Raw genomic sequence first — 12,060 nt, forward strand, 5'->3', positions numbered from 1 at the left:
CATAGTTGAAAGACATATGGCGCGTAGAAATCAGAAGAGGTTGACCAGCAGAAATAGGTGGGATGGGCTGAGGGAAGCCGAGGGTTGGGATGTGAAATTGGAGACAAGTGGGAGTAGAGTTGCTGGGCGGGGGATAGAATGACAGTCAAAGATTAACGAAAAAAGACAAAAAAAAGGATGCTTGAATGACAATGAGGGGCAACGTTGTTACATGTAATGCCTGGTTGCCTGAGGCTGATGTCACGCAGGTTTTGTACGTGTGTACACATGCATATACACACACTTGGATTCAAACCCACACACACACATGTAAATACGGGGGGGGGGGGGGTTCAGATGGTTGAGGAGCAGCCTTCGGGGGAACTGTGGGGGATCTTGGAGGGCTGGCAGTTGGGAGCTTGGGCCGGTGGCTGATAGGTCACTGGTTCGGGTCCCCGTTTTTGACCATGAGCAGGGCGTTGACCCAGGCTGCTTCTGTGGGTCGCTCTGGATGGGAGTCTGTTAGATGACTGAATGTAATGTAAAATGTTGAGCGGCTTCACTGCAAGTCGATTATATGTTTTAATATTCAATTATATAATAAAAAGTAAAACAAAATGTTGTCTAGTGTCAAACTTTCTTTTGCAGGAAGTGCACAGAGATACATCCAAATCTTTAGGTAATTAATTAATGCTTATATCGATCTGACGACATTCATAGTTACTCATTGTCACATTCTTTAACAGTCTGCATGCAAAGCATAGGCTTAGTGATTATATTATAGTTCATCGTAATATAACACTGTCGGTGTGTTACATGAATAAATTCTTCAATACAACTTCAAATCATAACAATTATATTTCCATGTTGAGTGCAAAAGCCTTAAGCTAGCCGGATGGATAATTACACTTGAACTTGGATCTTCCGTTTCTACATTTCCTGACACTCCATCGCCGGCAAGCATGGATCAGTATGGTATAGCAATCAGTAAAACATGTATCCTGTCCGCAGACATAGCCATTCATATTTTACATTCTAATGTTAGCCTACATGCATAATTGTAGCCTACTTTGCAATAGCACTGCCATTTTATTAAAGGATTCTTCAGTGATGAAAGAAAAGTTTTCATCCATGCTTTATGAGCTCAGTAGACCTGACTCCCTAACTCATCACTCTAGGTATTTCATTTATTCTCAAACAAAACTGCACTGCAACGCAGCATTTCATTGGAAATGAATGTAATTCTGGTGTACCAAAATGCAATTACACTGTCGGTGTGTTCAACGCGTAATGGTTATATTCTCTTCCTAGTAGCAACTGGAATATATAAATTCTGATTTGTGGTTTTCAACTTATGGTTGCCTGTAGCCCATTAATGATAATTTCAGTTTGTGTGGTCATTCCAACAATTTTGTTCATGGTTACAGGTGGTTTCGAATGTCTAATTATTCATTTTGTTAGACAGTTTATCCTCTTGAGTCCAGGTTTTACTATGGATTCTTCTAATCATTGTACTTTTGGCCGATAATCAGGTTTAGTAGTTTGCAGGCCTTTGCCCTACCTTACTGAGAAACAGTAAATCTATATCGGGGCAAGTTATTTCAATTTATGCTCCTATGTGCCTCGCAAATAAAAGGCTACAACAGTGGCTACCAACAGGTCTATCGTGATCTCCAAGCATTTCTGTAAAAAACAACAACGATAAAGCCCAAGACAGTACAGTTTGGTTTAGAAACTCTGATAAAGCCTTGCGTTCCTATTTATTTTATGTGTTTCGCGCTGTTAGCGGTAGGTGCACTTGATTCAGCAGCCCTAGTGCCGGGAAGGAAAAGTGGCCTACAATTATGCATGTTGGCCAACATTATAATGTAATCACGTTCACTATGCCTACAGACTTAGGATACATGTACTTGTTATTACTCATTCGACATCAAAATGCTCTCAGCCCTCAGATGAAGTTGTTTCATCCCGTATGTTCTCTCGATGCGTCTTATTCCTGGTTCCCTATGGTTTACAACTTCTCTTGGGCCTTTTGTCCCTTCCCGCAACAAATGTTTGGCTCATCTGGTTTTCCACGCTTCTTGTTACTACCTTAACAGGTTCTGCTGCACTATCATTATAGCTTGCAAAATTGTTTTGAAAGTTCAATATCTTTCTGAGAAAGAGGCATACATAGTTCAAAATCTTGAATTTAAGGGGATACGGGTAATTTTAGATAGTTGGTACATAACCTTTAAACAATAGATCTAGTAAATAAGGGAAATATCCCTTCTATGTGAAGGGTACAATTACATTTGTTAAACAGCTGTAAGTATGACCATTTACCACAACAGATGGTCTACAAAGTGGTGTAGACATGTTTTTTTTCTACCAGTGTAAAAACAGATCTTGGAAGTATAGCATCAAATTGCTTCCAGTCACCCCCAAAAAATTATATTTCATACATACAAAAATCTATTCCCCCTATTATCCTGCGATTGCTACGATTTTTTCCCTAAACTTTAGATTTCCTCAATGGATGATTATGGTTAAACAGTTTCTAGTAGAGTAAAACTTGTTGGTGAAAAGAAAGCTTAAAAGGCTTTACAATTCTGAAAAGTAAAGTCTCAGCGCAAAACAAAATCTATACCTAAAACATAATCTAAATTCAAAAGGTTAAATTCTGGACTGTCGCCTCATTCATCTTAAATACAAAATGCTGGAATATAGAGCAAAAAATGTCAATCTTAGCCTCAGTGTCAAAATACATAGTCCAAATAGAAATGGTGAGGACTGTATATCTTGTCAAGCTCTCCATTTGTGTAGAAGACCAAAACGATGTCACTGGTAGGAAGTAAAACTGAAGTGCGTCACTGCCTTGACTCACAGTGAGCCTATTTGATATCTCTTTCTGTTGTCCATTGAAGGTTTTCAATAACTTTTCAAGGAACTATCAGTCTGCTGACAGACATGATCTCGCGCAAAGATCGTAAGCAGTTGTTTGTGTACTTTTCCAATATACCAGCCTCCTAGAGAGAAAAAGAAAGCGAGTGATAGATAAGTCAGCCAATTATCAACAACAGGTTGAGTTAGGAGTACAACTTAGCTATTTACCGAATATTAAAATGTTACGTAATTATGTTACGAAATTTGCTAGAAAAAAAGCAAACCTGGCACAGTCGGGGCAGCATTGATGAAAGGTAATTGAACCCCATTGGCTCCTGGCTATACCATATGCTGTCACTGGTGATGACCATCTTCTTAGGATGGAGGTAGAAGGCGGTGGCATCTGACGGGATCTTGCTCAGATACTTCTCCAAGGAGGCGACTGGACAGAGGTGACTACCAGGGTTCTGGAACATGATTCCACAGCGATTCTGCCAGTTCTGCTCTTCTGCATCTTTATGGTTCTGTCTTTCCTCGTTGGAAGTCATCGTTGCATATTTTGCTCCGTTTTCATCGTGCTTTATTACAAACGACTGTGGTGTTAGCCGCCTATTGCCCTCCTTTCCTCTGGGGCCAAAGTGTAACTGGATATCAAACCACACTTTGTTCACTAGTCCTCTGGGTGTGTACGGGCTTAGCACAGTAGAGTTTTGAAGAATCTCAAGGTCTTGTGCTTTAATCACCTTGGGATGGGTAGTTTTGTCCCTGCCCTCTCGTCTGATTTTCTTTAGTACTCCAATAAATACATTATTAGAGGAGGTAAACTCACTGTCCTTCATCAAGCACCAGGCTCTGCTAAGGGGAGGGAGGTTAATGAATCTGTTCACGCCAGCCCGGATTCCGATATAGCTCGGGATACAATACTCCCCACCTTTACCCCTTCGAACAGAACAGTAAAAATCTCGCAAGAGCACATTCATTTCAGATTTTTCAATGGTTGAAAAATCCACTATCATCTGTTTCTCTGCCAGCCAGTCCTTGAAGCAGTTTATAGCCCACAAAGTTTGCTTGTTGGTTGCTTGTACAATGCTGCTCTTTTCTAGTTGATCTAATACTTCAGTGTCTACCTCTGCATGTCTTGACACCGTGGGCCTATCCGTATCCATGTTCAGACACTCTTCTATGAACAGATCAAATTAATAAAATGTTATGTTCGCAAATTCATCCATGGGATAACTCTGACAATGTTTTGTTAAGGCATCAGCATGCTTCAGTTCGGCTGGTGGCTAGGCGAACCGAACTAGAGTGCTCGCATACTCCCTTAAAATGACCTTTGCTTGAAAAACGAGAAAACACGGCAACAGTACTGTTTGTCCATTTTGAGACGCCGTAGCCAGTATACGCTTCCTCAAAACAGTCAGACTGAATCTAAAATAGATAAAAGAAATCTCATTCATTTTGATGTTTTTGCAGAGATCTTAGTCTCACAATTTTACATCTAACTAAGACGTTTGGTGCAGTATTTCTTAATGAAAAGATTTGCATCAAAACGAGTCGTTTCTCGGTGAATGACTAAAAAATACTTTACTGAAGAATCCCTATTGTTGACCAATCACCGAAGGGGCGTAGACTTCAGCTACGAACTGCGGCTTGCCGTAAGAAAAAAAAAAAGCCCCCGAACAGCTGAAAAAACCCTCACCGAAGTCCAAAACAAACAAAAATGTCACAAACTCTTCCGAACTGTTTTGGCTGGGAAGCATGCGGACGCCTTTACAATGTTGCAGAACGTAAATAATGCACACAGTGATACCTTTTAGAGTGAAATCAATTACCTTTGTGTTTTTCTAGCTGATCTAATACTTCAGTGTCTACCTCTGCATGTCTTGACACCGTGGGCCTATCCGTATCCATGTTCAGCCACTCTTCTACAAACAGATCAAATAAATCAAATGTTATGTTTGCAAATTCATCTATTGGGTAGCCGTTACAATGTTAGTTACAATGTTACAGAATGTAAATAATGCACAGTGATACCAAATATACTTTTAACTAACCCAAAAGTCTTCATCTGCGTTGGTTACAATGAGAGTAAATGAAGCACAGTGGGCAGAACAAGCAAGGAGATGGGCAGAGCTAAGCACGAGCTAGCAAGATACTATTGGCGCATTTTGTCATGTATTTGCATATTTCTGTTAGGGAAGTGTGTGTGTGCGCAAGAACTCAATTCGCCCTTGGACTCCTTCTAAACAACTTTCTTTTTTTTCTTTGGCAAAGCATCAAGTCTACAACATTTAGTGCAGGGGAGAGTGGGGTAAGTTGAGCCAAATCGATCATATGAGCCACCCTTGTTTCTAGGAAACCATAGCAAAAAAACTAAATTGTCATCCATTCATGGAGTCTGTCAGACAGCATCCCCTGAAAAATCTGAATAGAGAAAATATTTTAATCGAAATTAAAGGTTTAAAAAATAAGTGTGCACTGCCCTTTACTAGTCATGCATTAGCAGAGTGATATAGCCGTCTGCAGCGAGTGCAAAAAAAATTCTGCGCTCAAGATACTGCATATTCTTCTCACCATATTGGTGGTGAGTGGAAGTTCTAAACGGATGCTTCAGATTTATACCACCAGTGAGTGACGTATCTGGTATATTTTGTCTGTGGTGATACTTTTTAAGAGTGAAAGTGATGAAGTAGCCTTGAGGTTATTCCATATTAACTTAAAATCACCTTTTTGTATTGAAATCAAGCTTTCTATACATGCTCATAGTAGAAATGATGAGGATGTGAATATTGGACCTGAATGACCAACCACAGTGGATAGAGGTGCTCAGTTTGCCCATTTTGGACCCCCCAGTCTATCATGAAATACCCATATCTCTGTCACTAATAAAGATAATACGTTTGTTTTTAATATCATTTGAAAGCTTAAAAACACAGGACCGTAAAACTATTTAATATTGTTGTAAATGAAAATGTCAATTTTATAATCTACATGTCAAAGCTATTTAGCAAATTATTGATACAATCCTTATTTTATGTTTCAGCTCCAGTTATAGTATTAATTGAATAATCCACTCAAAAATGTTTAGGTGTTTTTTTTCTTCTTCATTGGTGCACTTGATACAGTTCCAAAATGTTTTGCATGTCAGCAATCAAGTTGTCAAGATATAGCAAAGTGTCTTGTGCCACATCATCATGATGTGTTTTGCAACATATGATGCATTTTACATCACCATGACAATGTGGCACAATACAAAAATGTAGATTTTGATAGTACAGAACCTTAAGCCTAAATAAATTAAAATATATCAGTTATACCTGTGGTTTTTATTCTCTTTTGTGCTTGAGTGGTTGCACTGTCTTCAGCTTCGATTAGATCTCCATCTGTGTGATAAATGGCACACGGGTGAGAACTGCTAATATACAATGTGACATTTTTTTTTCTTCTTCAAAATAAATCAAGCCTCTTTCCTTATCCAGGACTAAAAAGCACTTTCATTAGAGATTCCCAATCGAGCATGCTTTTTAGGCCCGGATTACTCTGTGTCAGGGAAACCGGCTCCTAATGCTTACCTCTCCACATTTTTCTTTTTGACCTTTGCATTTCTTGGTCCTGGGGCTCAGAGGAGTCAGAGGTTTCATCCATTGGTGTAGGGGTTCCCACTGGATTGTTTTGTGTGGAGGGTTTGCCTGGCTGTATTGGTGAGGGGATTTTGGGCTGTATTGGTCTGGGGATTTTGGGCTGTATTGGTCTGGGGATTTTGGGCTGTATTGGTGTGGGGGTTCCGTTCATGCAGATGGATGTGGGGATTCCGTTCAGGCAGATGTATGTGGGGATTCCATCTAGCTTGGTTGGTGTGGAGGGTTTGCCTGGGTCTGTTGGTGTGGGGAGTCCGTCTAGCTCGGCTGGTGCAGGGGTTCCCACTGAATTCATTGGTGAAGGGGTTCCCAATGTTTTGGTTGACGTGGAGTGTTTGCCTGGCTCTGTTAGTGTGGTGATTTTGTTCAGGCTGATGGATGTGGGAATTCCGTCTGGCATAGTTGGTGCAGGAGTTCCTGATGGATCAATTGCTGTAGGAGTTCCCACTAGATTGGCTGGTGTAGGGATTCCCACTGGATTGGCTGGTGTGGAGGGTTTGCCTGGCTCTGTTGGTGTGGGGATTAGGTTCAGTTGTAAAGATATGGGGATTCCGTCTCGCTTGGTTGGTGCCGGGAATACCACTGGATTGATAGTTGTAGGGGTTGCCACTGGATTGATAGTTGTAGGGGTTCCCACTGGATTGATAGTTGTAGGGGTTCCCACTGGATTGATAGTTGTAGGGGTTCCCACTGGATTGATAGTTGTAGGGGTTCCCACTGGATTGATAGTTGTAGGGATTCCCATTGGATTGATAGTTGTAGGGGTTCCCATTGGATTGATAGTTGTAGGGGTTCCCACTGGATTGATAGTTGTAGGGGTTCCCATTGGATTGATTAGTGTGTTGGGTATGCCCGTTTCTGTTGGTGTGGGTATTACGTTCAGTTGGATGGAGATGGGTATTCTGTGTAGCTCTGTCGATGCAGAGGTTCCCACTGGATCGACTGTTGTAGGTGCTCCCTCTGCCTCAGCTGGTGCGGGGGTCCCGTCTGGCTCTGGAGACACTGGGGAGCACTGACATTGGGACTCGGTGCCGAGTGTGACTGCATTATAAAGAATGATAGTTATTCAAATAATCACTACAATGAGCATCAGAAGCTTTTATTTCCATGTCAAATAAAGAAACATGAGGTACACTACCGAGAAACCCAAAGCTCATCTTCAAGCTTAACTACAGTGAGCTGGTTACAAAAACTAAACAAAACATAGAGATCTGGAGAATACTGACTATACATGGGGTTCATTAATGCCATAAAAAATGGTTTCTCTTCCCAGGTTCCTTTAATCTTTTCTTACCTCTTCATTTTTTTTATTTTAAACATTGGACTCCACATTCATGTAATTTGCCTGGGGTAACAAACCCCATCGTATTTGTAAAGCTCACTTACAAAAGCCCAAGGAAAATGTCGGCCTAGGCCTACCAATCTTTAAAACATTAATACTGGGCTGATAAATTGGGCACTAATGCCCCCCTGTGGCTAAATATTGAAGTCAAAACCGCAACAAAATCCTCTCTTCCAGCCATGCATTTTTTTAAAAAATATTTTTATTTATTTAACTAGGCAAGTCAGTTAAGAACAAATTCTTATTTAAAACGCCGGCCTACCCCATCCAAACACCTCCCTTAACCCGGACGACGCTGGGCCAATTGTGCGCCGCACTATGGTACTCCCGATCACGGCCAATTGTGATACAGCCCGGGATTGAACCAAGAATCGAACCAGGGGCTGTAGTGACGCGTCTAGCACTAAGATGAAGTGCCTTAGACCGCTGCGCCACTTGGGAGCAACGCAGAGTGCCTAAACAAACTGACAGGCAATACCTTTCTTTTGAGAAATGTGTTTATAGTGCCTAATACCTCTGTATACACATCAATATGTTTTAATTATTATTTTGTTCCATCCAGGTCTGATAAGGTATTTGTTGAGTGGGGGGGAGAAGGGAGTGGTCACATTAGAACATATAGATAAGCAATTTGCATTATTCAACCAGTTACAGAACACATTTGAACTCTCCCATTTCTTATGCTATTTACACGTAAAACACGAAGGGAAGATTAAACATTTTGAAACTCTCCCCTCCCTGTACAACATTTATTTTATTCCCCGCTAAAGTTCCCTCCCAAATCAAAACACCTCGTCTCACAGTCTGTCTCCTTTTTCCTCTAACTATACGGAAGCCTCTACTAGTCACCCCAAGGAGACCTAGGGTAGCTAAAGAGTTAAATATTGAGATCTCAAACGATATCTGGGGAGAAGCCCTGTCTAGAATTTCACTCTTGTTCCATCAATGAGATATCAATTGATACAAAGTAATGCATACTTTACAAAACTACATAGAATTTACCCCCAGGTCTTCCCACTGTGTGACAGATGTAAAGCCTCAGAGGGTTCATGACTTTTGTGGTATTCAAAAAGTATATGAGAGGGCCATTGAACCTGACCCAGAACTTGCTCTCTTCGGCGGCTCAGAGACTGTTTTAAAATCATCCCCATGGAGGAACAACAGGCTCTGATGTTTGGTATGGTGGCTGCCCCCCTCAAAAGAATTCACAGAACGCAAGTCACCCTTGCTTCCGGAGATGGATATCAAAAATTATTAACACCATAAACATGGGAAATATTTGTTTTTACAAGACTATTCCTCCAACAGACTTCCCAATAAACGTATGTAAATTGTAAAGTATTTTGTATGTAATGTTTTTTTCGTTATGTGTCGGATCCCAGTAAGACTAGCTGTCGCCATTGGCTTTGGCTACTGGGGGGATCCTAATAAATCAAATCAAAACTTAGTTTCCGTTTCTGGATAGAGATTATGAACGGTCATTGTTGTTGTAACTGTCAGATTGTCGTCACTTAAAAGAGAATATTCACAGATTTCTAACATTATATCGTCATATTGCATAGCTCAAATACACATGAAAACATGAAATGACCCTGGGAATTGACAAAACGTCACTCAAAGATGCACAAATACAATATGACATTCAAAATGGGTGAATCTTTCCTTGATGCAATATTCTACTTTGTCTGGCAGCTGAGTTTGAGTAATAAATTGTAAAAGAAAATCCTTCTAAAAGAAAATATTTAAAAAAGGAAAAACATGGAACACGAGGTACACTTACCATTCAGAAGACCTAAATAAATGTTTCTCAATGTTTCAATAGAGCCCGTTTCTTTTATGACTTGGGGGTGAGGGCAAAAGGAATCCATATCGATATGTTTTGTTCCCGGTCTCCTTTTTCCAAGCAGGAGAAGGGGAACAAATCCTAGAGTGTGTAATTTGTAGAGCTGAAACACAGAATCAGACATTCAGATTTAAAGTAGTAGCTAGCCTAGACTTTAAAAAATATTATTATTGTTTAACATTGTTACATGGGGAGGCGGAACACTTACCAATACTTTTGCGGAAGTCAATATCTGAGAGCTATTATTATAATGGGCGCAATCATTGTGTCCCCATTCGTAATCATACTTCTTCATTGCTTGTAACAACTTCTTCTCTTTTGGATGGTTAAAGAAACAACTGTTGCAGGTCTTACTAAACACAGTGGTTTGTGTCTGACACTGTATACACAGTGATCCTGACATTTCATCCCTTTTAAAATCTGAAGAGAGAAATGATAAGCAGTTTAGCCATGCCAACTACCACAATTAGCTAGATAGTTAGCCATCTAGCTAACAAGCCAGGTAAATACTGTAAAAAGGCAACACAGTAACTGGGCAGGGGGTTCTAACTTCAGTCCAGGGTAACGTCAGCTAACTGACAAATATAAAACTACAAATTAGATAGCAAGTCTGCAAGCTATTTGGTAGCTGGGCAGAGCACTGACATCCAACTGAACCAGGCAAAGGTACACATCACATAGGTCCTAGGATAGGATATCCTAATAAAAGACAATGGAAAAAAATTCTAACAAACGAAAAATGAGGAAGACTGTTAGCAGCCAGCAACATTTGGGGTGTATTCAGCAGTCATAACTGAAAAAAACGTTTTGCAACGGGAAACGTTTTGCAACAAAAACTAGAGTTTCTATTGGACGAATTCAGGTAGGCCACTCCCGTTTGGTTCCTAGTGAAAACATCCCATGCTTTTGTAGCATAGCAACAAGGTCTTTGTTTTGAACAGTTCTAGGTCTAGCAAACGCGCTCTCCAGTGGGCAGATTAATAATAAAAAAGAATATTCGTTTTTTTAAATTGTTATTTTTAAGCGAGATGTTGTACACGTTTCATAGTAGTACACATACGACCATGCAATATGATGAATATAGTCACAGGTAAATGGGTGTCCCGACGCCATTTTCCTGTGACTATATTATTGATATAGCACGGCCTGTCTTAACGTTACTGCTCTTCTAAAACCTTTAGAACATGTATAAAACGCAACATAATCAATATTTCTTACCGTCTCGAAATGAACATAGAGCTAGTTACTAGCTCAGAGAACTCGGAGTTGACTTTGCCCCTCTACTGTTCTTGCTGAAATGATTCGAATTTTCTAAACGTTTACTGCCTGCTGCTGCTGCTGCTGGTAGTAATAAAACAATGACTTCCGGTTTTGTGCCTTCAAAATAAAAGCGCTGCTTTGAATAAAAGTTACAATTATATTTTAATTAGTGACCGCTGTCTGAAATTGTTCAAATTCAATACGTTTTCTTCATTGGCCATTTTAACAAGCTACTGCTACAGTGCTACACTGTCAGTGAGCACGGTTACATGCAAACCATAATATGTGCATGTGACTGTGGATAGTCAGATTAATATAGGGTAATATAGAGTAATATGGGGTAACTAGCCCCCCGAAAGAGCAATGTCCAATTGCTGACACAAAAAAGCACATTTTGGTAAAAAATAATAATAATTGGCATGTGGATGATGGTAATGTTTAGGCAAACATACTATGAAGGGAAATAAGTAGCTACAGTTTACACCCCCCCCCCCCCCCCCCCCCATAGATTAGTATGTTGAAATCTATTTTATATATTTTTTGTAATTAACTCTTAAAATCTAAAGTATAGGTCTCTTATTTTAATTAAATAAAACAAATAAGGAAACAAAATGGAATAGCACATCTCACTATTACAGTGGTGATTTTAGCATGTAAATGTCGGTGGGGCAAAATCCCCTTTTTTTGATGCATGGCAGCAAAGCCACTAAACAACACAAGACAATATATGAATTGCACTATAACAGTGACAAACGGTGCCCAAACACTGCTAGGGCCTACATAAAACTGCCCCAACAGCAGAGCTTTCTTTTCAGCACCATGGAATGAATCCTTACCATTGCTAGGTATAGCTGATATGGCTGACTTGCTTAAACACATGTGGTTTCTACTGACAATTGAGATGTACCAACTATGGCATAACGGGACAACGAGTGGATAAGAGGCAATCTGTAATTTCGATTAAAACATTAATGAGCGAGCTAGGACCGGCTTAGTCAATATAACTATTTTTTCAGCACTTTTGAAATGTACAGTGACAGAATTCAGAACATGGACCGTTCTTACAGTGTTCTCCCAGAACACCAAGTCAGAACCGTAGGATTAATAAAGGGGCCATACAAGCAAACAATGAA

At 40.1% G+C, this 12,060-nt stretch overlaps 1 protein-coding gene across 1 annotated transcript; it reads right to left on the reverse strand.

Annotated features, from left to right (window-relative positions):
• Nucleotides 1–542: 542 nt before the first annotated feature.
• Nucleotides 543–11,000, reverse strand: zgc:174877 (uncharacterized protein LOC570025 homolog). Its single transcript, XM_039015662.1, has 8 exons — nucleotides 10,886–11,000; nucleotides 9,876–10,087; nucleotides 9,605–9,770; nucleotides 6,417–7,523; nucleotides 6,162–6,227; nucleotides 4,677–4,769; nucleotides 3,129–4,024; nucleotides 543–2,987 (listed from the first exon to the last, which is right to left on the reverse strand). Exons 2-8 carry the CDS (start codon nucleotides 10,068–10,070, stop codon nucleotides 2,901–2,903), a joined length of 2,610 nt encoding a protein of 869 aa, XP_038871590.1. The 5' UTR covers nucleotides 10,071–10,087; nucleotides 10,886–11,000; the 3' UTR covers nucleotides 543–2,900.
• Between the last annotated feature and the right edge of the window lie 1,060 nt (nucleotides 11,001–12,060).

This window comes from Salvelinus namaycush, chromosome 2, assembly GCF_016432855.1.
Source record: "Salvelinus namaycush isolate Seneca chromosome 2, SaNama_1.0, whole genome shotgun sequence".
Taxonomy (NCBI): Eukaryota; Metazoa; Chordata; class Actinopteri; order Salmoniformes; family Salmonidae; genus Salvelinus; species Salvelinus namaycush.

What these genes read in the sequence shown, in the direction of transcription:
- zgc:174877 (XM_039015662.1), bottom strand. Translation starts at nt 10,070, where the DNA reads ATGTCAGGATCACTGTGTATACAGTGTCAGACACAAACCACTGTGTTT. An exon ending in TGACTTCCGCAAAAGTATTG is followed by an intron (nt 9,771 to 9,875) that starts GTAAGTGTTCCG and finishes TCTGTGTTTCAG; the next exon opens with CTCTACAAATTACACACTCT. An exon ending in TTATTTAGGTCTTCTGAATG is followed by an intron (nt 7,524 to 9,604) that starts GTAAGTGTACCT and finishes TTTATAATGCAG; the next exon opens with TCACACTCGGCACCGAGTCC.